Source organism: Cavia porcellus, unplaced genomic scaffold (genome assembly GCF_034190915.1).
Source record: "Cavia porcellus strain 051 isolate PalLab524CR breed Dunkin Hartley unplaced genomic scaffold, mCavPor4.1 scaffold_28, whole genome shotgun sequence".
Lineage (NCBI taxonomy): Eukaryota > Metazoa > Chordata > Mammalia > Rodentia > Caviidae > Cavia > Cavia porcellus.
In genome coordinates, this window is record NW_026947511.1 from 19,044,260 (window position 1) to 19,071,052 (window position 26,793).

Genomic DNA, 26,793 nt, shown 5'->3' on the forward strand with positions numbered 1-26,793 from the left:
TATATAAGAAATGTTACAATAATATGCAAGATAACACGATCATACGCAAAATATACATGTTTTTAAACATGTATATTTTTAGTGACTAAATATAGGGGCTTGCAATGTTTTAGGGTCTTTCACTAAATCTGTGGACCATGAGTGGGAGGCATAGAAAGATGAAAAATATGTTCATGTTTGAAAGAAAAAGCAGTACTTGCATTCCAAGATCATCAGGTGTACGTGGGAGTAAGTATGTCCACTGTGAAGCACACTTTAGAGCTCTGCCAATTCTGAAACAATGCAAAAACTGAGTATTTTTAGATTAAAAAAATAATGAACCTTAGGGGAAGGTTGAAGCCACCTTGATTTCAGAACCATGGACAGTGGGCATGGATAACTGCATCCACCTCCAAAAGATAACAGTCTGGTGCTACCTATATTCTACTAGGATGATGTGCTGCAATGATTTCCTGGCTTTGGGTAGCAGTCTGGTTATATATATGGGCAGTTGGTAGTTTACATTTGTTTTCTCAGGGCCCTCACAATTTTCCACTCCAATCTAGGAATATGTCTTGATAAATAGTGATTTACTAAATGTGTTCCACACATCTAATTGTGTTCATCTAAATGTGTTCCACACATCTAATTCCACTTTTAAAATATTTTTTTAAAAAAAGGAATGTTAAAATCCTAAAACCCTAAGCCAGTGACTAACAGAGAAATGAGCTTTCATCACTGCACATAGGATTTCAGAGAAATTTAGGGATAATTTCTGACAAAGTAGTTTACATCCTGAAATCAGTTTCAGAAATGAACTTTTTATTTCCTTATGCTTAAAGGAGCTTTTAAAAGAGATTAAATCTAGCTTTCATGGATGGCAGCTCTCAAGTCAGATGGAAGTTTTCACATACAACCCGGAAACCTTTAAGCCTTTTAATTTTGAACTGAAATACTTTGGATTAATGGGTTCCAATAGTCAAATACCTAGAATTTGTATAGGTAAATTTGTCCAATGCAATTAAAATGGGCCACCTAAATCACAAAGATACACAGAAGATACAAGAGGGCAGATTCATGGTCTTCCAAAGATGGTTTATAAGAGATATTAGAAAGATGTCTGGATTTGTAATGGAAAGATCCAAGTTGTCTTGACTAGATTAATTCTTTAATGTTTGGTTCCAGATCATTCACTTCCATAAGAAAAAAAGACTGGATGCTCTCTTTAAATTCCAACCTTTTCTGATTCCAACTCAAGACATCTGACTGAGGCAGACATTTCTAAGCACAAGTGCAGTAATCAAATACATCAATTGTAGGGGATAACCATGGTTTGGAATATGGATATAAACTGTTCACATTCAAAATAAATACACAGACACCAGAGTAGTATAGAAGCCCAGCAGGAGCTTGGATTCAAAACTTAGCAGTGGGTGCTATTAATTCCGCAGTCAAATTGCCGGAAAGGGAAAACTTACACACAGCAACTAATTAAAGCCCATTGACACGTCAAACCTCTAATAACTTCCTGGAAGCTTGACAGAAAGGGCAAAGGGAAGCCCTAGTTCCTAGGACCTGTAAAGTTCTTTTTATAATCAAGGACTCTAAACACGCAGAAGCAGTGGAAAACATAGACCACTTGTCCTTCCTTGCTCCTGTATTTGTCTTTCGGCATATGAGTACGTTAAGTATGAAGCTGTTTGTTGGTCTGTTTGTCCTGTCTTTGTCTTTTTGATATACCTTTAAACATTCTCTATAAAAAGGCAGGAAGTACCATATGAATGGAAATTCTTTTCCAAAACAGATACCAGCTGGTTGGCTGTTACAATTGAGAGAAATAATCCAAAATCGGTGGCCACAGGTAGACAATTTCCTTTCAGTTTTTGACAAGGCAGATACTGCTACTAGGATAACTTATTCAAATATTGCTTAAATAGATTAAAAAGTTATTCAGCCAAATGCTGAAGTAAGTTATACACTCACTCTCTTGTATAATACCTTCCAGTTTAAATCATTACAGATTTTAATTCCACTTTACAGATGCACAAACTGAGACTCAGAAACATGAAGTAATACGTTCAAAGTCACAGTGCTCCTAAATGTCTACATGCTGGATTCAAATCCAGAAAAATGTCTCACTGACTGCTAGGTAGGAAGTAGTAACAGGCCAGAGATGGAGGCCTGCCTGATTTGTTACTCTAGAGCCCAAAGTGAGGATATCACAGATTTAATAACAAACCAGCAGCAAATTGGATATCAGTTTCTCTCAGAATATTTGAAGCTTTCAAAAAATAGACACCTAAAAGAATTTCCACTTATCTACTATAAAACCTATGCAACTTTAACTCACTGGTTCAAAACTGAGCAGACAGAGCACAACTATCCAAGGCAAGTTACACATTTTCACTGGGCCTTAGTACAGAAGTCTGCAAAATAAAGGCCTGGATCAGTGATTTGTGGAGCTTAGCTCCCTCCTGCTCTATAAAAGACAGTGAGTAGCTATGACTGCTTGATTTTGGGGAAGAGAAAAATCGTCAGCAGTATGATGTTGTCTTGAAATCAATCTGATTTTTTATTCCATTTTGCAAAATAAAAACCACTCCTTAAAACCATTTATTTAGTGAATTTCAGGTCATGCAGGGCAGAAAGAATGGAAGAGTGGAATAGTACCAACTCTTAGCTATCCCCTGAATTTATCACAGGCTCACAGGAACTTTCTGATTGTCTCTGTACCAAGTGCTTAGTGAGCCTTTAAATATTTCAAGATGTGTGAGAGATTATTCCCTGCTCTCTTTTATTCTAATAACAAGCTGTTCTGGGCCCTCTGCCAAAGACCTAATATCTTTGTGAAATTCTACATAAATATAATTTTTCTCTCTGCCTTGATCACAAGAAAATAAATAAAAGTAGTATTGACCATCAGTGCTCTTGCCTATGACTCTATTGCAATGTGAGAAAAGACAAGGCTCATGAGTGCGGCACTGCAGACCCAGCTCAAAGACTGGCGTCTCTAGTGGGAAAGGTTGGGTCAGTTTGTTCTTATGCATGTCCTAAACACATGTTAATTAAGAATTATCTCTACCCACCAATCAGTAAGTACCTTAAGGTCAGAGTAACTAATTCTCCCTTGTTATGCTTCACAGTTAGAGATTCTGCCCATGAGGTCTTCATCAAAATGCAAGTGGGAAAAGGTTAAAGAAGAGAAACTATAATTTAATAGCTTTCCAAATTTGGTCCTAGAAAAATTAGTGATAGTAAGATACTCAAGGAAAGAAGGAGAATGAATCATCATATACATTTATAAATAAGAGTTATACCCCATTGCTAGGAAATATCTCAGCACAGAGAATCGTACAGACTATGAGAAGACAGACTCAGGCTGGGAACTCAACCTGTGACAGGTCCTTGCTTGTACAGTGGAAGAAGAACCGTTCCCTGCCAAAGTGGGTTCTCAAAAAGAAAAAAATCCACACACCTCTTATATAATCCATCTTCGCAATAAACCCTAGAGTCCTTACCCGATACTTCTTTTCTTGCTCAAACTTTTCTTCAAATTTCCGAATTTTCCTCTTGAGACTCTGGACATGCTTGGTGAGCTGGGTAATGGTCTGTGTTTCCTTGCCATCACCACAGCTGCACCGGGAAGAACTTCGGGGCCTGCATGAAAACAAAAGGGACAGAGAGTGTGAAGAGAAAGAATCTTGTAGCAAATAACACTGCTTGGTCTGTAAACCAGAATGGGGTGAAGAATCCATTATCAGATGGATCCACCAAGAGAGTATCTGATCTCCAGAGGAGGTACCTGATTTTAATACTGCATTACAGACAGGATGTCATCAGAAACTTTAAATATACAAGTATTAGAATATTAGTGCAGGAAATTTATTTCTTATAGCTTAGAGATGCCAGTATAAGACTCAAAAGAGACAGACCCACTGAAGTATTATCTCCAATAGGTGGTACAAGCCATTCATCTCAATATGTTCGAGAAAGACTTTAGGTAGTTAACTTTCTTTGACATAGCCTTTCCAAAAGTGATGGAAGAAATGCATCTTCTCCTGAAAATGGGCCTCAAATGACACAGGATAGTCAGAGAATGCAAATTTGGATAAATTCAAGAATAATGGCATGAGTTAGAAAGGAGAAACTAGAGATTCCCTAAGAATAATTTTATCAATAGATTCTCAACGCCATTATTCATGGGACTCAAATATAAAGAACACATAGTTCTGCAATCTCATTCTAACTACAAATGCAAATTCTAAATGGGGTGTGTAGGAGAGAAGGATGTGATTTGATATAGAGAGATAATAGATAATACATAGCTACATAGATAGATACACAGATTGACAGATATTTAGCTAGAGAGACAGCTATTGTAAGCCACTAGTTTTCTAGAATCTAAGACCAAAATGATGTGGATAATTCTCTAGTGTTCCCATAACCCATCTAGTGATTCTCATGTTAGACCTGGGAAAATACTAAGCTAATTTTGTGATATTTGCATATACTGTACTTAAGGTTATGGTTACTCCACCGAAGACATGCAATTTGTTGGAGTAGCCTGTTTCTCATGACCATTTCCTCTGGCAGCACTAAATGCTGAAGCAGGATTCCTAACTAGGAAATACACCAATATCTGACTCATTATTTGGGTCTCATTGTGCATTTGGCTGATACGTTTGCACTACTTCAGAGACATTTCATTGTAGGTTGTAAATGTGGTATTTGAAAAGCCGCATGAAGTAAGGATAATAAAATAAGATTTTCTTACATCATAAACTGCTGAGTGCTGGGTGGAGAAGGGGCTGACTCAGGGTCTAAGTTGAATCTCTGGCTTTGGCTAAAGATGGAGCATCGCGGTGACAGCAGTGGGTTATCGCCGTCAGTGATGTGATAGAGCAGCCTGCTGGTCCCGACAGACAGGTCTTCTGGTGTGCTGTCGGCTTCATTCTGCCCATCTGTGTGGGTTGTCATGGGGTCTGGGAAACAGGATAAATGATCAAGACGCAGAAGTGACAGAGGGCTTGAGACTGTCATGATTCTAAATAAAGATCATAAACATTCATTATAAATGTTTGCCTCTTTGTCATCTTTTCCTTCAGGGGATATGGAAAGCTTTCAAAAACAGTCATGGCTGGTCTCACAGAATCTGGATAAGAAAAAAAAGTTACAAAGCCACCAACTACAAAAAATGGAAACATTATTTTAGTGTAAGTTTTCTTGTCAGGATAAACCAAAACTATAAACACCCTCTTCATTTCATAGTATTTGTAATACTGCCTCCATCATATGGAAAAAGTTACAGTGAATAAAAAGAAAATAAAATAGAGCTGGAGCAAAAGTTTATACATTATGAGGAAAAGGAAAACAAAATTAGCAGTGAAGGACGGGAGAGAAGAAAATGAGAAGGAGAAGAACAAAAGAAAGAGAGAAGAGAGAGGTGCCATTCCAGGGAGAAAATTAGCCAGCAGTCCTCACAAATGATGGATAACCTTGCTTATCAATATGGAATGAAACTAATGAATACAAAATGGAAACCACAAGTTTCAAAACAAAACAACAAGGATCCATTTTACACAAAAAGCAACATCCACATGCACAAATAAAGTACATTAAAAGGTTGCATGGCGCATAACTACAAAGTATGTGGAATTAGGGTTAATTCTATTTTTTCCTCCAAAGTGTTATGTAACATTTTATTTTAAACAAAACAAAACAATAAAACCTCCTCCACGTAAACTTTCCAGCTCGCCAGGTTAGTGCCTGAATTATCTATAATCATTCCTCTTTAAAGCTAGCTCATTAGCAGCCGGGTGTGGTGGCACATATCTGTAATCTCAACAGGCCAGAGGTTGACGAAGATGGAGTTAAGTAGTACTACAGAACCAGATTTCATCTCAAAAAGCAAAACAAAAAATTAGCTCATTAGCTCCTTATTCCAGGGTCAGGTCAAAAGCTGGATACTCCTGTGCTATCGAGGTGAGTTCAGGGAAACAAGATGTGTCACTAGAGAGACATTAGGACACTGAGGGTGGCCAGGATAAGAATCCCTCCCTCCTGGGCTCTGGACAGAGTTATTCAAGGAGTAACCCAAATAAAAACCACAATTTTCGCCTAGCAAACAAGTCAGGACAATTTAAGGCTTTCTTTTAGGTCTAAGGTGCTTCTCTAAAGATAGTGGAAAACAAAGACTTTCTAGGTGAATAAGCAGAACCAGAAAATACTGACAATTCACTTTTCCAAAATAAACATTTATCACAATTTAGTACAGGAAGAATCTTAATCAGATTTAGAATGGCTCCTTGTTTTCTAGAACTTGAAATGTAATTCACTTTGTGTAACATCAAAGGTCGGTTAGGTGCGCCAGGAGGGTAGATAACACCTTTTTGTGCTTTTGAAGCCCACTCTGTCAGCAGCTGAAGCTGGTGAGGCTGCAGTTTGGCAAGAGCCCTGCAGAATAATAAGAATGAGACTTATTCACCAATAAATTGTATCACGCAGTAGAAGTCACCTTCAAAATTCACCAGAGATTTGTGGTTCTCTATCAAACTCTTTCCTTAAACCTCCAGATTCTAAAAAGAAATGAATTTTATTTGCATGACCTGTGTTATGGAGAGCACCATCTAATAATAAACATCAGAAGAAAATAATCTTTAGCAAGCACCTGGGACCTGAGTATGTTTATTAAAATGGGAAAATAGAGACCTTCGAACTTTCAACTAAGCTGTGGCCCTCGGTCAAAATTAACATAGTCTCTTATTGCTGTTTTCTACAAAACACCCACAGAAGGCATTTTGGTTCCCAGCACATCACTTCAAAGCAGTGGTAGGAAAACAGCATATTTTGAAAACCCATAAACACTTAAGATATAACTTCACAGAATTATACATTGATATGAATGTCTGGAAAGGGAAAAACTCTACATTGTGATAGTAAATGCAAACCTCTACTTACATGGTATATATTTTCCAAGAGCACTCACATAATTTACCAATGCTGCCTAATTTACATTCTAACCTCTCTTCCCTCCAAGTCACTATTAAAGGAACCCACAAGCCAGAAAGATCCCTAAGCAACCAGCTGAAAAGCAACAGAATCAAAAACTGATGATTTGGTAGTGCTTCCATTCTTTGTCTACGCTCACCATTTGAGTTGGAAAGGCATTTAATTAAATTGGCTGGTATGTACATTTGTGTGTGCATTTATGTAGATAGGATCACTGAGCTCTCAGAAGCCAATGCAGATTTAGAGCCAGTACTGCTGCCATCCTGGGAACAGAGCCCAGGCCACAGCTTCCAGACTCTGCTCCCTGGTAGGGAGAAGCTTATGGTAATGTTAAACTCATGTGGCTTCCAATGGTTGTCTAAGGCTGGGGGTGGGGGAACCTGTAAGGGGAAGGGATTACTTTATCTTGCAAAAGAAGGGGAATCTTGCCAGGCCCAATGGTGTGCTGCATCACGGTTTAGAGAAAGGGACCTCCAGCCAAGAGTCTGCTATGCTTATGCATTCTACGGGGTTTCAGCCAATTTCTCAAATCTCTGGTTGCTTATTTGGCCAGTCTCATTCAAAGAGCTGTGACAAAAATAAGAGATATGCTGTATATGTGCTTTTAGGTAACAATACTACATTGTACACTAAAAATCGTTTGTCCTCTTGTTAAATGCTCTTGCTGCAGTAAAAACTTCTTCATATTTTCTAAAATTTTTGCAATGTTAATTTTATAGGAAGGAAAATACAAATTAATATACTTTTTGGGAAGAGTATTCTTGCGCAGGAAAATGATAAAATATCTCAGCTATGGCATAATAAGGATTATTTAGAATCCTAGATCAATAGGCTAAGAGAGACTTTGAAAATGATAGTCCATATAAACCTCAAATTCATCATCTTTTAAACATGGAGAATTTTATACACATGCCTCATAAGACGAAATGAGAATGAAATAAAACATAAACCTTATAAAGTTTTTGCCATATGCACAAAATCCTATTACTGCATTATGCATGAGTGTATATAACTTCAACTTGTATTTTTATATCAACTTCATACAAAGTAATGAATGATAACCAAGAAGTCATGAATTTGATTTCCAGTTACATTTTAAACTAACATGCATTAAAATAAATTTCCCTTAAAACTGACAGTGAACATCAATGCAACCCTTGTATAGCACACTTTGTAAAACATTAGGATAAGGTAGAGAAACAGGTAAAGACAATAACCATGAGAAATATCATTTTAATATTATCAAAATACACCACAGCTGCAATGGGGATGAATATGGGAAACGATAATATATCTCAATATCTCACCCCTTTTTATTTATAAACAAGAATAATAACAACCACAATATGTATGGAGTGACTGTGTCCTCATACTTATTCTGAGAGTTTCTGCCTGCATTTAACCTTTACAACAAGGTGAGCATGGTTTTTAAATGGTTTCTACTTTAAATTCAGCAAGGCAGGTTGCATAATCACACCAATGCCATTCAGGAAAGCTCTGATCAGTATGTATAGTAGAAGACTCCACATCTCTAACCCTGGAAGCTGAAGTGCTCCTGGCAGCCCACTCCCTGAGCAGTAGGGAGTTGGAGAGAAGGGGAATAATTATCGTTAGTGTGTGTTAAGGCCAAGAGACCACTTCTGATCTGGCTGCAGCTCCAGGCTGAAACAGATGCTACATTCCAGATGTTAAATGAATCAGTCAAATTTAAGAGTATAACTTTCTAATGTGAGTTTTTAAACCAATTCAAATTTTAAATAAATCTCTATCTCCAAATACTTAAGAGGGACTGATGAGATTTTACTGAGCAGATTTGTTAATTTGTAGCCCTGAATTTCCCCATCATGGCAGGCTCATAGGAAGCAGTGACATATTTTCCAAAATGCCAAACAGCAGCCTCTGTTGGTTTTAGAAACTAAATGAGCCAAAAGCATGTCCAAGATTCTAATGAGGTTCAAGCTTCAGAGTTCTCATTCAATATGTCTCAGGACAGATAACACAGAGGGTGATGATGTCACACACACACACACACACACACACACACACAAAGATGGCTGCAAAAACAAAAACAACCCCAAAAAGCATCTGATTATTAATGTACAATGGGTTTTATTTTAAGTCTGTTGAATTTAAGTCAAAGGTGTTAAAAGGTGTCTTCAGGACAGAGAGAGAGAGAGAGAGAGAGAGAGAGAGAGAGAGAGAGAGAGAGAGAGAGAGAACATAGGTAAACTTGAAGCCAGCCCAATAACTACTGCTGGGGAAACAGAGGAACCTGTCTGGTTACATACCACTTGGAGGAAAATTTCATTACTCTGCTAGAAACACAGTGCAAATGAGAATAGATAAAAGAGGATTCTACATCGGGCTGTCTGTTCTACCAGAAAGAAGCTAGCACTCCAATAGGTTTCTATGTGCCAGGTTCCATGAACGACCACTACAAGTGTTAGGGAGTTGAGGGGTGGGATATCTGTCACCAAGGAAGCAGAGCTGGGAATCATGATAGGGATCTACAGGTCCCAAGAGGCTGTCGGTCCATCACAAATAAAGCATGTGCTGTAGGCTTGGATCTAGACTGAACTCCTACTTTTATTATCTGTGGAACTACAGACATGTTCCTTGATCTCTTTCAATCCCATTGAATTTGAGAAATTGTCATGGGAAATGGCTAAGGAAAAACATCTGATCTCTGAGAATATCTTTTTCCCTCTCTGTGTTATCAAAGTGAAGCCAACTGCCCCGGTAATAGTCAAGCTGAGCAATGTCCTGCCTGTGTGGCTAGGGAAAGACTAATCACCATCCATATTAGTGTCTAGGACCTAGAAGTAGCAAGGCACTGGGACTGCGGTGCTTGTTATCATTTTTCACCCTGTTTCAACAGGCTCACCCTGTTGATCCCTGCACAACTGATTACCTCCGTGGTGCAGCTAATAAAAATCTGCTAGTAGGATAACAAGAGCTATTTTCAAAAGGGAGTTCTCATCTATGAGCAGACTACTTTAGGAAACAGAAGGAAAATAGAATACACAAAAACAACAGGAAAACTGCTAAAAGAAAATTCCTTTCCTAGGCTTCACCTTTTCCATTCATTTGTTTGGCCGGTTTTTCATTTTATTTGAGGAGCAGGGCCTTCATCATGCTAGGTAAGTGCTCAACCACTGACCTATAGCTTTTATAGCTTTATCCAAGTCAGAAAGGAAGCATAGCTTTGAATTCTTAATCTCAAGGATTCATTAAACTGGCTGAATTAACCACTTTAATCAAAGTAGGGCCACCAGCTCCACAGAGACAGAATAACAAAAACACAGTTCTCAAGCAGCCAGAAGGGGCAAGAGCAGCTGTCCACTGATTCTGGGCCTGGAAATTGTTAAAAGCAGTGTCAGACACTAAGCTTTTGGGTATGCCCTCTATTCATCTGCAGGTGTAATCATTATAAACATGGAAAAATGATACCAAAACAGCCCAAAGAAAGGTATTTTTAAAATTACTATAATATATGGAAAAACTACAGAGGAAGAATGGTATATGAGAAATCTATGGAATATCTGCTCAATTTTCTGTAAATGTAAAACTGTTCTTTTAAAGAGTCTATTGCTTTTTAAAAAATGACTAATAAGATGGATGTGTTGGTGAATACCCATAATCTCAGCACTCTGGGTGGTTGATGCAAGAGGATAACAAGTTTGAGCCCCATCTGGGCTCAACTTACTGAGATGCTGTCTCAAAATAAGAAATAAAAAAAGACTGGGAATGTAGCTCAGCACAGAGTACCTGGATCCAATCTCTAGTATCATAAAATGAAAAGTAAATAAATAAAATGACTGTAAGTCTACTGGTTGAAAGTCTGGGTTCTGGAGTCAGCGTCCTAGGTTTGGTCTACAACATTACCTTCTTCTAGTTGTCATATCTTTGCCTTGCTGGGGCTCTTCAAATTTAGTACCCTCATTTTAAAGAGTTTCGGGAAGACGAACAAAATAATGCAGCTCAAATAGTACTTGTCCTCAAAAACTGGATTTTAAAAATTTTACAGATAATTACCTGGCCATTTAGGCTGTGAGAGTGCTTTCTTTGTAAGGCAGTTGTGGAACTGGCTTCAAAAATTATACTGTCACCTATAAAATTTTGAAATCAAGCTAGGCATGGTGACACACACCTATAATCCCAGCACTTGGGAGACTGATGCAGGAGAATGGCTGTGAGTTTGAAGCCATGCTGGGCTACACAGTAAGTCTGAGGTCAGCCTGAACCACACAGTGAGACCTTGTCTCAAACAACAACAACAAAATACTGAAATCACTTAAGAAATGCCTTTTTGGAAAACAATAAGTAATGTAACACACCTTTACAAACTAGGAAGATGCTTATAAACACATTAGAAAAAAATTAATAAAATATTTCCAACCAACTTATGTCATATTTGTAGCACAAGATAGATTTTATTACAGCAAATGTAGTTTCAGTTTTAATAGGTGGCAATTATTCAGCGATCAGCTCTGTAGATTATTGCTGTTATAAATACCTTTTGCTTAAGGGAACTAATGTAATGTCAATCACATGTAAGAGTCTTAGAAGAAAGATATAAAATGTCATTTCCATTCCCTGAATGTAGTTAGAAATAATGATATAGTAGGTATTTGAAGATAAATGCAAGCCTTATTAATGGGAAGAAAGATATATTAATTCTGAGCAGGACAAGAATGTCCCATTTTAAAATTAATGATAGCCAATTGTCTGAGTTATTTTTCTTGTTGCTGAGACAGAATAGCCAACATCCACAAGTTAAGGGAGAAAAGGTTCATTTAGCTCACAGTTTATAGGGGTGTTAGTCCATAATTGCCTGGCTCCAAGGCAGTGTGGCACATGGCAGACAGAGGAGAAACAGTTTATGGTGGACAGAAGGTAGAGAAGCAACAAGGGACACTACCACAGCTCTTCCTATCCCTTATATCTTATCCAGGCTACTTAGGACAGGTAAAACTCACACCCTAAATCTAGCACTCCTGGGCCTAGTGTTCCACCACAAATCAATCCTAGCGTCACACACTCTAGATCCAACCACTTCTGGAAAAGCCCAACTAGACACAGCAATAATAGCTAACATTTATTAAGTATTTACCAAAGGTGGTATTGTGGTTTGTGTCTGGATGCCCCCTCAAAGCCTCATACAATCATGGGGACAGTCTTCTAGAATTTGTGCTTGACTCATGGTCCAATGCTGGGAGTATGGCTATGAGTGTTATACCCACCCTAGGGTGAGGAGCCTACATACAGTATAAAGAACAGAGAGAGTCTTTTCTCGATGCTCACCCTTTTTTGCTCTTGCTGGTTTTGCTGTTTTCTGCTGCCATGAATGGTTGCCCCTGTGCCACCCTACCCTGCATTGGAACCAGCTGATTACAGACTAAAAACTCCACAAACTGGGGGATAAATAAACCTTTCTTTCCTTAATTTTGAGTGCCAGGTATTTGGTCCCAGCAACAAGAGAAAAGGAACCAATATAGGTGGTATGTGAAAAGTTCCATAGGTGTTAGGCCACATAATTGTTGCAACAATCCCAAGAAGACTATGTTTTCTTCCATTTGAAGCATATATATATATCAACTTAATTTCAAACTGTATAATTTCAGAATATTTAAATTATAGGAACTTAAAATTCAGGTCACATGGTGAAGAATTTAGACTGCCACCACCACTCCGCCCTCTCATTTCCTCCAAAGACCCCACTACTCAGCAACTACAGCACCTTCAGCAAGTTGCCTCATCTTTAATTTTCGGATAATAACAAACTTACCTCATACTGCTTTTGGGAAGATAAAATGAGAGAATCCTTGAAATACATTCTGATGCAAACAAAAAGGTCATTTCTAGCTAATGTTATGTTATTCCTTTAAAATATGCTAATGAGGGGTTGCAGGTCCTCCACCTTTGGGACATTGGGGATTAGTTTATTCTTTATTGGGGGCAAGTATGTGTAGTAGAATCACTGTCCTGGTTCACTAGACACCAGCAGTGTCCACATTTCATAGCTGCGACAATCAAATAGGTATCTAATGTTACCAGTGGAGGGGGAAAAAGTTCTACTTTAAAGGAACCAACCTAGGACAAATTAATGAAGTACTACTTTCCATGTTAAAGCAACAGACTGTACAAACTGGGAAAATATGAGAAGTTTCAAGAAGAATTGGAAACCACACACAAACCCATACACATTACTCAGCCCTAGAGGAATAAAGTTTCAAAAAGAGATGTGGGATTTCTATCCATTTGTAATTTTGATGTAATAAAGCCCCTTTCTGAGGCTACCCTCAGATGAAGTGAAGAATTAAATTACGTGTATGATCAGACCACTTCGTAGGAAATCTGAAATGCTTTCGTATTCTAAAAATCCAATTATAAATGAACCCTGTAGCAGGCACACATTTCACATCAGTCCTGGGGTGGCACTGTGTTCCGGAAAATGTTCCTGAATCTCCTGCACTACAGTACCACCATGTTGTCCAACATGGATATTCTCAGGCTTCATCTCTAAATCTTAATTTTACATTTTAAGGTAGTAAGTACACACCCATAAATTTAGCAATCACTCTAACTGCAAACTCGTGGTCAAGTGGAAAGTGTCTTGAAATATGAGAGAGAAGGTTAAATTCCTTCTGGCTTTGCCTTACCTCAAATCAACATTAGGAATAAACTTACAGGTTATGTAGAATTCTTTATGAGGATAATTATAGACTGCATATTACACTAATATTTGTTATAGCGTAAATATAAAATGTCTCTCAACAGCCTCATATTCAAAGGTGGGGCCTAATAAGAAAGGGGAGAGAGGTCACAGGAGGTGTGACCTGGAGAGCAGGTTCATTGTCACAACCTTTTACTTTCTCTGCTTCCTGGCCACAGTGCTGTGAACTGATTTCCTCACTATGCCATTCTGCCATGAGGTTTCTGCCATGGAGTCAACCAGTCATGGATTCATGAATCCACTGAAACTGAAAATAGAAATAAGCTCTTGCTTTAAGTCATGGGTGTTGGGTATTTTGTCCTAGAAATGGGAAAACTGACTACCAATATACAGCCTTGCCCAAATGGAAAATTTTATCTGAGAAATCAAGTGTAAAAAATTTAACTAAGTGTCGCTTCAGAACCAGTATTTCTTGTAATAGATCCCCAGTTATTTCTGATGAATTTTTGCTAAAGCTTCCACACACCATTGATCATCCATGGTGAGACACAACAGGGTTATGCTCAGCCATGCGGGATGTTAAACAGTCCCGTACATTCAAAAATGACAGGCCATTACAAAGATAATACTCATTCCATTTCCTGTTCAATTACATGGAAGAGATATTTACTAATGCCACAGAGAAAATATTTACTTCTGCTATAACAGCTATTGATGCATCTGCAAGATTTTTGAACCTAGCTATTTTGTGGGTTTCTATCTGAGTCAGACTGAGTCGTTGCAACAATTCACCACAAAACGAGGGGCTTATAAGCAGGAGAAATTTATTTTTTACAACTCTGGATGCTGGAATTTTGAGGTGAGGGTACAGCTTAGTCGGATTCCGGCGAGGGCCCACTTCCAGCTTCCAGATGGTTGACTGACTTCTATCCTCTGATGTTAGAAAGAGACCAAGCTAACCCTTCTTACAGGACACTAATTCTCTTCACAAGAGTTCCATTCTCACGACTTAATTATCTTCCCAAGGTTATAGCTCTAAGTAGTATCACATTGAGAATTAGATTTCAACATCTGAATTTTGAGGGAACACAGGACTCAGTTCATAACAGTTTCTGTTTCATATTATGTGCTTTACAACCTAAAAACCTAGTAAACTGTCTTCATTAATTGGCTCTGAGAATTTCTCATCAGGTGGTATTCTATGTACTACAAATGTGACCGTTTTGGGTTAACCAGGTCACCTTGTCAACCTTGGATAAAGTCCACAAGCTATTTTCATTTGGTTCTCCCTCCATTGCTTTTCCTAATAGCCACTATATCCATCAAACGTTTGTTTGTCTCCATCTCCCATCCAGGTCTCCATCACACATAGTTTCAGGGTGTGGATATGATGCATAAGCACATTTTACTTCCTGAAGTAAGTAGGTGGAGCCAACCGGCCCCAGATCCTGAGTGATAAGTGCCATACAGTCTGTGAGCTTCTCATTGACGAAACTGAGATAAAGCATGGTAACAGAGAACTTGACTAATTTAAGACACTCCACTTAAACAATCTCAAGTATTGGGGTCTACTTGTTATGAACTGTACAGATTCTAGGACTTCTTCTTCAGATCATCTAAGACAAGCCTGAGAACATCCATTTTGAAAAATCTTCCTGGTGATTATGACATGAAGAAAGTTCTAGAACACTACTGAGAAGACAATGTCCATAGAGGACTGACACAGGACAGAGTTGTGAGAAAGAACTTTGCAACTCATAAACTCAAATTAAGGTTCAATATTTTGATCTTAAAACATATAGTTTACTAAACTTTGCTTCGACCATTATTCCAGACATCCATGGAAAAGTTAATTAACTGTACATACGCCATGCCTTAATTATATCTTAAGTGAGTTTCAAGCCTATTTAAGTGACATAAGTTTGTCTTTATGAATGTTTGCCATTAACAGTTAGTTGGTAGTGTATTATACCCAGATACCGTTGTAAAAATCACTTTGTGAACTTTTGTCTTGTGAACTTTTGTCTTTGTTATGGCCTCAACAATTAACAACTGATTATATACACCTAAAACTCAGAGCTAAATACTACACTTTAAGAAAGACAAAATTGTATTCAAATTACTATAATCTTTTATGGGTTTAAGGCCATCTATGCTAATCTTATGCAGTCATCATCATCTCACTAGGGACTCCCCGCCTCGCCAAAAAAAAAGGAAAAGAAAAATCTCCAGTGCCAATATACTCAGAGATCACTTAAGAAATCCATTTAGAAGCCTCAGGTTAAGAACTGCTGATTTGGGAATAAATTTCTTTCTTCTGAGTGACACATGGGTTAGAAAATGTATGGAATCTTTATGAAAGTAAACTCTTAGAAGCCAGTGAGACCAAACCATCCCATAATGTAAATCATGAAAGCGTTTTACAAATGTGTCATTCTGACATGTCCCTGCCAAACAAAGAGACTGTCACTGAAAACATCTAATATTCTAGATGTTTTAGAGCCTTATATTCTAGGTTCATATTTATTCAGTTTGTTAAATTGAGCATCTAATCCACAAGCCTCCTCTGTAAAAACCTTTCTGCCAAATTCTATAATCTGACACTTAGAATATATTTCTAGATTCTTTGCATGAGCATAAAACCCAATAGTAAGCACAATATTTATTTCTATTTTACAGGAAATATTAATAAACTTGTTCAAAATTCTATCCATTCAGAATGAGAAAATGCAAAGCTATCCTTAATATTTGGTATTAAAAGTCATGATTTTATTAATTTTAAAAAGAGAAAACAAATCTATACACAACATACAGCAAATATCAAACACTTTTCTAGATACTTACACAGCTAACCAAAAACATCAGGTAACTCGAGTTAATTTTTATTTGGCTTGAGACTTCTTTAGGTGTTCTTTAGGACTTCTTTAGGTGTGTTATTTTTTTGGAAGTAGTAGAATATGGGGTTGGGGGAAGAAAAAGGCTGCAATCTAACAATCTAACTTCTCAAATCCTTGCCTATTTTACTGCCCAATTTTCCTTGCATCTCCAAACATAGTGGCTAACAGAGCAGGAGAGCTCTTCAAGCAGCAGGGCCTGCCAACTGACCAACAGTGTGTATCAACACAGAACTAAGTTACCACTTACCAGCATTGATATGCTAGGCCTGAGTCTTTACTAAGAGGAGTACTTCAGAGGCCACTTTAAGGATTTAATATAATAGAGAGAAAGTGGCTAAAAGGTCTGGATCATTGAAAGTTTTAAATTGTAAGAGTACCTTAGTAGCTCCTGTTAACCACTATTATTAAAAGTATACATTCCAACACTGGAGATGATCATTTTGTTGGCTTGGACCACCTAGCACTGATTTGAACAGCAATGTCTTAATGTATTATTGCTAATGGTACTGCAAAAAAAAAAAAAATTACCTTTTAAAATCTCTTCAACTCCTAGAGACAGGAACCCCTCATGAAGTAAACTCATCTAAGCTTATTTATCCAGAAAGAATCCTGCAAGCCTCTGATCAAGTGGTATTAAAACACGTAAGCTTCACTCTCATTTCTACTCATTTAAATTAGTGTTTCGTTCCTCTCTAAATCTTACTGGAGGTAATAATTCGCCTCTGTTTGTTAATCTACCATCCCTAGGATTACAAGTAGAGGAATTGACATAAAGCAGACTTGCATTTTACATTTTGATATGGAAATAAGTGTAAAAATAAACAGACAGAATAAAGATACAGGATCACAATGAGACAGCCGTGGAGCACTCACCTCTCCTTTCCCAGTCAGTATTGGTGGATCCTCTTACAGGCAGTAAGTAACACTGCTGAAACTCCCTTATCCCTCAACACCTCAGAAATATCACGACTTTCAAGAGAGCACAGAGTATGTAGATCCAGGGATACAGAATAACGCACCCCTCCTTTGTTGAGGGGAATGAATAGGAAAATTAAAGACAAGAAGTTGTGACAGGTGCTTTCACCTGACACTCATTTACAGAAGTGCTACTTTTGACCCCAGGCAGAGAGGTCTGCTAGAGCAAATCCTAATTCCTCCTACTCCATTCTGGCTCCCCCTGGGCTACACTTGAGCTTTCCCTTACACTGCATCATTTCCCTTAAGGGTGCAGGTGGACAATGAAACAGCAAGAAGCTCAACTATCTTGAGAGTACAACACGGGCCATCCCAGAGCCCTGCCTCCTACCTGCAGAATCTGCTCCATCAGCCGGCACACTCTGGCTTGACGTCGGGGCAGGTTCCTTGACTTCGTGCACCTGGGCAGCTTCTTCCTGGTTTGCCAAGAATGTAGAGCACAATTCAGATTCAAGGGCTTGAAGTTTCAGCAAGGAATTCTGCCAGCAAAAGCAAAACATCAGGCCAGCTAAAGTAGATACAGAGCACACAACAGTGGTCTGCAGCTCCCACTGGCACCTTTCCCCAGCACCGGCAAGGAAGAAGGTCCTGCCTGCAGCTGCTTCTGCAGAGAAGCTGGTTGTGCCTGTATCAGATGGGCATTATTCCACATGCAGTCTCAGTTTCTGCCTCATTTAAATCCCAATATGTATGGATTATCGGTGACACATGGGACCGGTGATTTCATCAGTGAGAGACGCCTGCATCTGGAGGACCAATCTTGAAAAGGTAACTGCTTTCCAAGTGCCGAGGCTTTACGCTTTGCAAGTGCTTCATTCATTGCACTGACATCGGGAGCGGATGACATTAGGCCCCTCCCAGGCTACCATTCATAAAAGCTACTGTCCCTCCAAGGCAAAGACTGCAGCAAGCCGCAGTGCACAAAGAGTTACTGCTGCAGAGGCTGCTTGGCATCTGGGAGGGGCTTGTGGGCTCCCTGAGCCATGCTGTGTGTGTCTGTCTCCTAAAGTTACTTTCCTCACGTGGACTAGGATGGCTGCAGCTGCCTTGTATCAAGATCAAGGGAAGCAGCCCCGCTCCCTTAGCCACTGAGGGAGAAGCAGTTAATCTTTCATAGCCCAATGCAACCTCCTGCCCACTTCATTACTCATTTTAAATTTCTCCCATGTTCTTAGTAAGAACAGGTCATACAGACTGACGCACATTATCTGCCGTGATGCAGATGCCCAGCAAATTGATTTCCCCAACCAGGTGAAAATGAGTCATACCTGAGCCTGGGGGTGGGTGCTGCTGCTTCATAGTGGAAAAGCTCTGCAGGGGTCAGAAGCTCCTCCATCCACTCAGCAACAGCTCTGACTAAGGTGTTTACAGGGAGCAGAACAAGTGGTCCTTCTCCTACTGTCTTCTGCTGTACACATTCTCCCCTGTACGTACCCCGTTTCCCATACACCGGCACCCTACTTCACAGCTCCGCCCCGACTTCACAGACAACCTCATTCCCTCCACGCTCATGCCCTACTGAACACACACACACACACACACACACACACACACCATATCCTCATGCTCTACCTACCACACACTCATGCCAACCACCACTCTTCCTTCTATTGCACATGTACAACCCATTTTTCAGTGCCCTACATTCCCACCTATACTTCCTACATACTCAGCACCTTAACACCCACCCCCCACCTCTTCATGCCCTGCCCCCCAGACACACACACATCTCTACCCCACCCGCAACCTCACACCTTGTCTCACTTAAATATCTACTATAACAATATCTACTATCATAGCCCAACCCCCTCCCACACAGTACCAACACACACACACATGCATGTATACACATACCCTCTTATCTACTCTGTGGATGTAATGTGTGAACTTATAGTTCTAAAAGCTCAGTCTTAAATCTGTTGTGCTCAGCCATTCTGATAGCAGCAGGCATCATAGTCAATTCAGGATTCCCCCTCTGCTGTGCCTGGACAGGGCAGTATCTGACACAAACTTTGTCAGGCCTCAAAGGCTGCTGCTGGAAAGCCACAGCTCCCATACAGTACCTGCCCTAGACGGGGACATTTTATGGCATCCTCCTCCTCTCCGGGATGTTTTCCCAGCAGCTGAGTGTGGAGCAAGAGCTAGAGGTTACTGACAGGAGATGCAGAAGGAGCAAGGGCACCACATTTCTGGAAGGATTTATGAGACAGTAACCAGCCACCTGGCAGGTAAGAAGAACAATTTCAGGCAAGCTTTTCCCTGTAGGGCCTAGAAATGTAGAGTGACCTCTGAAAAACAAAACCACAGCGAGGATTTAGAAACCTGCCATGAGAATGTGATTATACTGCAGCTACTATGGAAGGATCACATGGCAGGCTCTGAAAATATTAAAAGGAGAATTACTATGTAACTCAGCAACTCCATTGTTGAGTATGTATGCAAAAGAATTAAAAGTGGGGACATGGACCATTATTTGTACACTGACAGGCATAGCATTTCAACAGCCAGGAGGTGCATCATGGACTAAATTCTGTCACTCTGTTATAGGCAGCTGAGTTAGATAAAAAATATTATAGGCAGTCAGACAGGGGAAGACCCTCCAAGGAGCCAGCATAGAGAGGACCAGACACCTTGCAATCTTGCAGAAAACAGACGCCTCTACAGAAGGCCAGATCTCAACACAAAAGGCAAAACAATCGTAACTACACTTTAAACAAAGTAGTTGATATTCTAAATAGGTATGGATACCTTGAGGAAGCCAGGAGTCACCATCTGAATGCCCTATGGAAGAGTCACTGCTCTTTAAGTTTGCCTGCTTGCTATGAGACTCCCTCCCAATTTGTTCCCTAATTTGCTCAATTTTACTTGAACAATTAATCTTATTGGTTGACCATAGTTCTATCCCACCTCATGCCCACCTGCCTTGCCGGTTCCCATGTTTTCCCCATCTTAGACCCCTCCCACCTCATGGTTTTACTCTATAAAAGTCCCTAGAAAAGACAGAATCTTTGGCAACCCACTTGGGAGCCCTTCTATTTCTCTCAGACAAAAGCTTTCTCTCAATAAATACATTTTTCTCTTAACCTCCATTGATCCTGAAATTCGTTATTCAATTTTATTTTCTTTTATACTTCCTAAGTGTTTCTTCCCTTTCACTTTGATAATCTCTATTTTGTTTTTTGATCCTACTAACTACGTCTGTTTTTATGCTAGTATTCACCTGTATGAGTCCAAATTTCACCCATGAACATATGGGTGAAACCCATGACCAACAGTTGCATCCATTTACCTACAAGAACCTCGAGATTATTCTACTTTAGAGCTGGGTAACTTTTCCACTGTATGAAAATATCATATCTTTCTTATCCATTAAGTTACTCTTTTTTTCTGGGATGTTTTCCCAGCAGCTGAGTGTGGAGCAAGAGCTAGAGGTTACTGACAGGAGGTGCAGAAGGAGCAAGGGCACCACATTTCTGGGTCTCCTGTCACATGGAGCAACTGTTTTCTCTCCTTTTATTTTCAGTCTATGAATTTCCTTTCCAGTTAAAGATGTTTCTTGTATACAGTATCTTGATGGATCTTGTTTATTGATCCACTCTCCGTGTTTCTTTTTATTGCTGAATCAAGGCCATCTACATTAATGGTTACAACCAGCACACATTGGTTTGTCTCTGCCATGCTATCCTCCTGGTGTTGGCCCTCCACTTTTCACTGTCATTCAATAGCCTGTCTTGTTTGGTGAGCCTCCTCTGCTGCTGTTCCTGGAACCATGGTCATCTTTGTCTCTCTCTAGAATATGCTTTAGAATCCTCCATAGGGCAAGCTGGTTTGGTAGTCATGAATTCCTTCAGTTGTTCTTTATTATGGAAGTATCTTATTTTTCCATCAGTTTTGAAAGATAGTTTTGCAGGGTAGATCAATATGGGTTAGAAGTTGTTTTCTTTCAGGATTTGAAACACTTCACTCCAAACTCTTCTTGACTTGATGATTTTGTTAATAAGTCTGTTGTGATTCTGACTGGTTTTCCTTCATAGGTGATATGTTTATTTTTCTCTAACAGCTTTTAATATTCTGTTCCTATGCTGAATTTCTGAGATCTTGATTATTATATGTCTGGGTGTAGATTTAGTTTGGTTATGGCTTTTGGTTCTGTATGCTTCACTTTTCTGTAAACCAGATCCTTTTCCGTGTTTGGGAAGTTTTCTTCTATTACTTCTATACATAGCCTTTTAATTTCATTTGTGTTAACCTATCACTATTAAATTATGCTTCTTTGTGTCATCTTGCAGCCATTGAATTGTTATTTCCTAATTGTTATTTCCTAATTCTTTGTTATTTTTAAGAGATCTTTTTTTTTCCATGATCACTAGCTGTAATTCTATCTTCAAGTTTTGAAAGTCTATCTTCAATCTCTTTCAAGCAGTTTTGACAATTTTCAATTGACTTTTTAATTTCCTGGATCTCTCTTTGAGTCTGTTTCTTGCATTGTGATTCCTTCTATATTCATTCAAGGTTTCCATCATTTTCCTATGCTCCTCCTTTTTATATGTTTTCTTTAGATATGCTGAGCAATTCTTTCATTATGTTTGTGATTTCTGCCTTTACGTGAGACATTATTTCTGATTTAATTAATTATACTGTCTCATGAAGTTGTTTCATTACTTCAGTTGCTATCCTCTTGGAGATTTCATGTGTGTAACTTCCATTTTCTTCCATGACTGTGTCTCCCAGACTTGTTCTGTGTTGGCTGGAGGTCTGAGATTGCCTTTTGCTCTCATCTTGACATTCACCTGGGTTTCTCCCAACAAGCTGGCTGTGGGGCCTCAGGCACTTTCCACATTGGCTGTCCCTCTAAGGTATAGGGGAATGGGACAGACACCTGGTTTCCTCTGACACCAGATTTATAAGGAGGTAGCAGGGCATGGGGTGGGCTTCTCCAGACCTGGGCAGCCACACTGGGACTTCCCTGATGATCAGGGGTGCATGGAGGTTTAACTGCTTCTCTCAGCATGTGTGTCTATACTTGGATTCCTGCGATGGTGGCAGGCACCCAGCGGTGTGTTTGTCTGATTCTCCTCATGGGTGATGACTGCCCAAAAGAACTAAGGGCCTCCAGTGGTGGCCTACAGGTGCTCAGGCCTTACCTGACTGTGTGTCCCTGGACCTGCTTGCTGCCCACTGGAAGGGGCCTTCTGGTGGCAATGTTTGGCAGGCAGAGGCTTCGTCCTTCAATTTTAGAGAACACAAACTCATACCGGACATCTAGTAGGTTGGAAATTTCATTCCCTTATATCAATTCTACCATTCATATGTTCAAGCTCTACCCTCCAGTGTAACTGCATGCGGAGACAGGAACTTTAACAAGGTGGATAGAGTTAAATGAGGTCCCCTAGGGACCTCATAGTATAGTATGACTGCTTTACTTCCAGGAAGAAGAGAAGGTAAGATATTTGAAGTATTAAATTCTTAAAGACAGAGAGCAGAATGTAGATCTCAAAGGTTGGAGGTAATGGAAATATGGAGTTACTGTTTCATGGGAGTAGAATTTTGATTTTATATAATTAAGAGCCATCTTGAGATAGATGGTGGAGATGGTTGCACAGCAATGTGAATGTGCCTAAAGGCATTAACTAAAAAGTGGGGAAAATGGCAAATATTATATAATTTTGAAATAATTATTTTCTGAAGAACAATAGATAAGCATACCTTCATGTATGCTACCCATAACTCTTAAGAGCTCTTGTCTGTTCTACAAAGTGAAAGAGGGCACAGCTTTCAGGTTCCCATGGAACAAAAGCAGATGTAGGTTCTGCTATGCACCTGACTTTGGGTTAACATCCTGACTATTCCAACTCTTGAACTTTCATCTGGACAAAGAGGCAAAACTAACATTCACAGTGGCACCTGCTGGGAGGGCTTCTTTGTGACTGGAATGAGGGCAGGCATGGGACACTACATGCCACATGTAGCACACTAGCATGTGGCACACACTGCAGGCCCAGAGCTGGTCAAACAAGAACCAGAAAACCCCAGAGGCCTCTCAGAAGAGCTCTGACTGTGTAGGGAGGCTGCATTCCACACCAACTCTGACCTCTTCTCTTCACCTGCCAGGGTCTCACTTCTACCAAACCAGAAAGGACCACAGGCTCCATGACTTCTAAACCTCATTCCAATTTGCAGGAAAGACCAAAGGTACACATATACTGAGGAATGCAGCACAGAATCTAGCACTATATACATGTTTGGACAGTGTCTGAGAAGTGAAGCCGGCATTCATGCCACAGAAAGAAACAGGATTTCACTGTGTAAGACTACATTAAGCTTCAGAATCAGTCTTCTGAACTCCTGTAGGGGGTGAGGAATATTGCCGTGACCTTACAATGGCTACAAGTACTAACCAGCTGTTCTCCATCTGTCTCAACTATTTTCCTCCTTGTACTACTCTGAGCAAGTGGCTGAGTATCAGCAGAGATCTACTTGCATGGCTGGTTTATCCCTCTCTAAGGTACTAGATAAAACAAAGTTTAAAGGAATAGGAGAGAAAAGATGAGGATCTCAAGAGACAAAAAGATTTACAAGTAGAAGGTAAAATAACACATCTTATCATAATCCTGTACTGTCCCAATTACCCAAGGAAAATCTGCCATTCACAACAAGACACTCATAAGTCCACTTAAAAAGAGGGTGTGGTCTTGGACACCTTGCATGGGATGGGACCATAAAAGGATATACATTTCCTGATGACCAAGGAACAGTCATACTACTCAGGCAGGACTCATATCCCTCCCACAGACACGACAACACAGTGCAGCTCCAATGCTCAGGTGGATTTTAGTGAGCAAAGAACTGTACCATGCTCTAGGATATAAGACTGACGTTGGCCCCTTCCTATGAGATTTCAATTTACCCTTTCTATTTTCATAGAGCTATGAATGAAAGAAATGGTGACTAAAGGGAGTGTCAAACTTTCACTACTCAATGATGCCCAATTCAGTGACCTTTAATGCAAGAATGTCTCCCCTCTACTGAAGAACAGTAACTCTGTGTGATCAGAGTGCTTTTTCAAGTCAGCCCTTTGCTCATAGGATTCATACTCCCTGCAGGAGTGCTGCCTCCAGCAAATCACTCAAGGCCAGCCTGTTAATACTTTCCCAGATCTGCTTCTGAGGTCTGCACAGATGAATGCCTAGAATCTGCAGGAAAACTGAGTAAGATCAGTTGATCTTCCAAAAAACTACAACTGCCTCTATTTCTCCAACCATCTCACCTGGATAAGAAAGACGTCAGAGAAAGGTTTGTGAAACCTAGATGTGGTTTTCTAAATACTAATTTTCCTTTTTTGTGTAATGGAGAATATGTATCTAGTTTTGGAAAACACTCATTTTCTCTCCTCTACAATTACTCAGGTCCCACTGTAGTTGAGTTGGGATAGAGAACACCCACACAGGCTGAGTGGTTCAAAACTATTTTCGAGTGCTTTGGTCTGCAGTTCACTGGTTTCAGAGGAAGGACAGCTCACATGTAGTTTCTTTGAAGGGGTTTAGTGCCCCTCTCCCATCCCTTTATCTTTCCAAGAACTCTATATAGATATTGTTTAGTGATATGAAACAAATCAAATAGGAAATCTACTCAAAAGTGATGATACAACTGACTCCCAAACACTTACTTACCACTGTTACTGCATCCATTTTCATGTTCCAAGATTATAAATTCCCACTAATACCCAACATACACACACCCACAAACATACAGAACCTTTCCTTTCTATTTGTTAATTTATCTCTCCTTGCTCTTCGGGCACCCAGGTCCTATTCATCTATAGCATTTCTGGTCCAATTTTCATCAAATTAGCATGCCAATTCTGACTTCCTTATCTAACTAAACAGGATCCCCCTAATTTTTCTGTTCACGGGTATTGCCTTCCTAACACATTACAATATGTAATTTTATTGACTCTTCACCTTTTTTTTTTCTCTTCTAGCTCCATGAGCACTGAAACCATGCCTCTCTTATCTGAATACAATGTGTAGAACAAAAGCCAATAAATAAAAAAGTTTGTCATTATTTACTAGAGTTATTTTTTTGGACTGTTTATCTAAGATTGAATACTTTCTGAGTACTCAATTTCGCCTTCCCTACTTTCCTGCTAAGCTGATTCAGAAAATTTAAAGCACTAAAATAATTGCTAGAAGTTTATAAAAGATATACATTCTCAAGCAGTGACTACTCCCAAAGATTCTGATTCCTCAAGTCTTGGGCAGAATCATTTTGATACAAGAAGTCTATGCTTTGAGTAATATCACCCTATTATCTGGTGCCTTGGCCCATCCTAAATGCTATGTTGGTTGCCTACTGAGATCCACCTGTATCAGGGACAGTAGCTTTTCCTTGAATCTCAGCCCTCTGCCAGTCACTGTCCTCTTGCCATAGAGGACAATGAGTGGATAAACTGAGAGCCTGATGCCATAGCAGGAAGTATAAAGTGGTCGGAATCAAGACAGAGTTGATTTAGAAACTCCTGCCCTGGAATTCTGGATATTCCTGTCACACAAAATGAGACTTCTCCAATGTTAAGGGCTAAAAGGAAAAGTCAGATGTATTCTTTTCCTGGAGACACTGAGTTGTTGGCTAATTCCACTGGGGATCGTATGGCTTATGTCCCAGCACACTTCAGAGCACAACAGCTCAGCCCAGCACATGCTACATTCCCTTTGTGCTGATGCTCAGCCTTCAGTTTCCTGTGCTTACTGTCAGAGAAGGAGCTATTCACTTCAAGGGGCTCATTATTGACAAAAGCATCCAGTTCTCTTTGGATAGCAGAAGCACTTCTTTTTAAACAAGGACAACCTAGCCATAACATATAATAATGCCAACCACATTTCCTCTCAGCTAAAAGGCTTCAGCCTGAGAAGGGAGAGTCCTGTACTTACTTTCACTCCATTGTAATACCTTGGCTATGTTTACTTTACTGAATAAACAATAAAAACAAGATATTTAGGAGAGAATAATACAGTTTTGTAATCTCTTATGTACTACTAATTGGGATTGAGCTTTTTCTAGATAGTAAGGCATTGATTTTTGTTCTAAAAGTAGGAAAGATCTCATTTGCAACTCATGGAGTGAGCTTGAATCATTTCTCACTGTAGTTATTAGTATTTAGCTATCCAGAAGCACAGGTGTTACGATGGATATACTACCTAGAAAATGTTTTTTTTTTTCTTTCAGAATGTTAATTATATTTCATGGGTGAAGTCATGA

The 26,793-nt window shown here is 39.5% G+C and overlaps 1 protein-coding gene across 7 annotated transcripts in view; it reads right to left on the minus strand.

The window, feature by feature from the left end:
• The window catches only part of Fam13c (family with sequence similarity 13 member C), a 108,867-nt gene that overhangs the window by 14,586 nt on the left and 67,488 nt on the right, over positions 1-26,793 (minus strand). For 5 of the 7 annotated variants that reach the window (XM_013156706.3, XM_005005300.4, XM_005005298.4 and 2 more), the window contains 3 exons: positions 17,867-18,014; positions 4,754-4,961; positions 3,498-3,636 (listed from right to left, as the gene is read on the minus strand). In XM_013156706.3, coding sequence (XP_013012160.1) covers positions 3,498-3,636; positions 4,754-4,961; positions 17,867-18,014 — 495 coding nt within the window. The remainder of the gene's footprint in view (positions 1-3,497; positions 3,637-4,753; positions 4,962-17,866; positions 18,015-26,793) is intronic. The other 2 variants (XM_005005299.4, XM_003473556.5) reach the window with 1 other exon arrangement.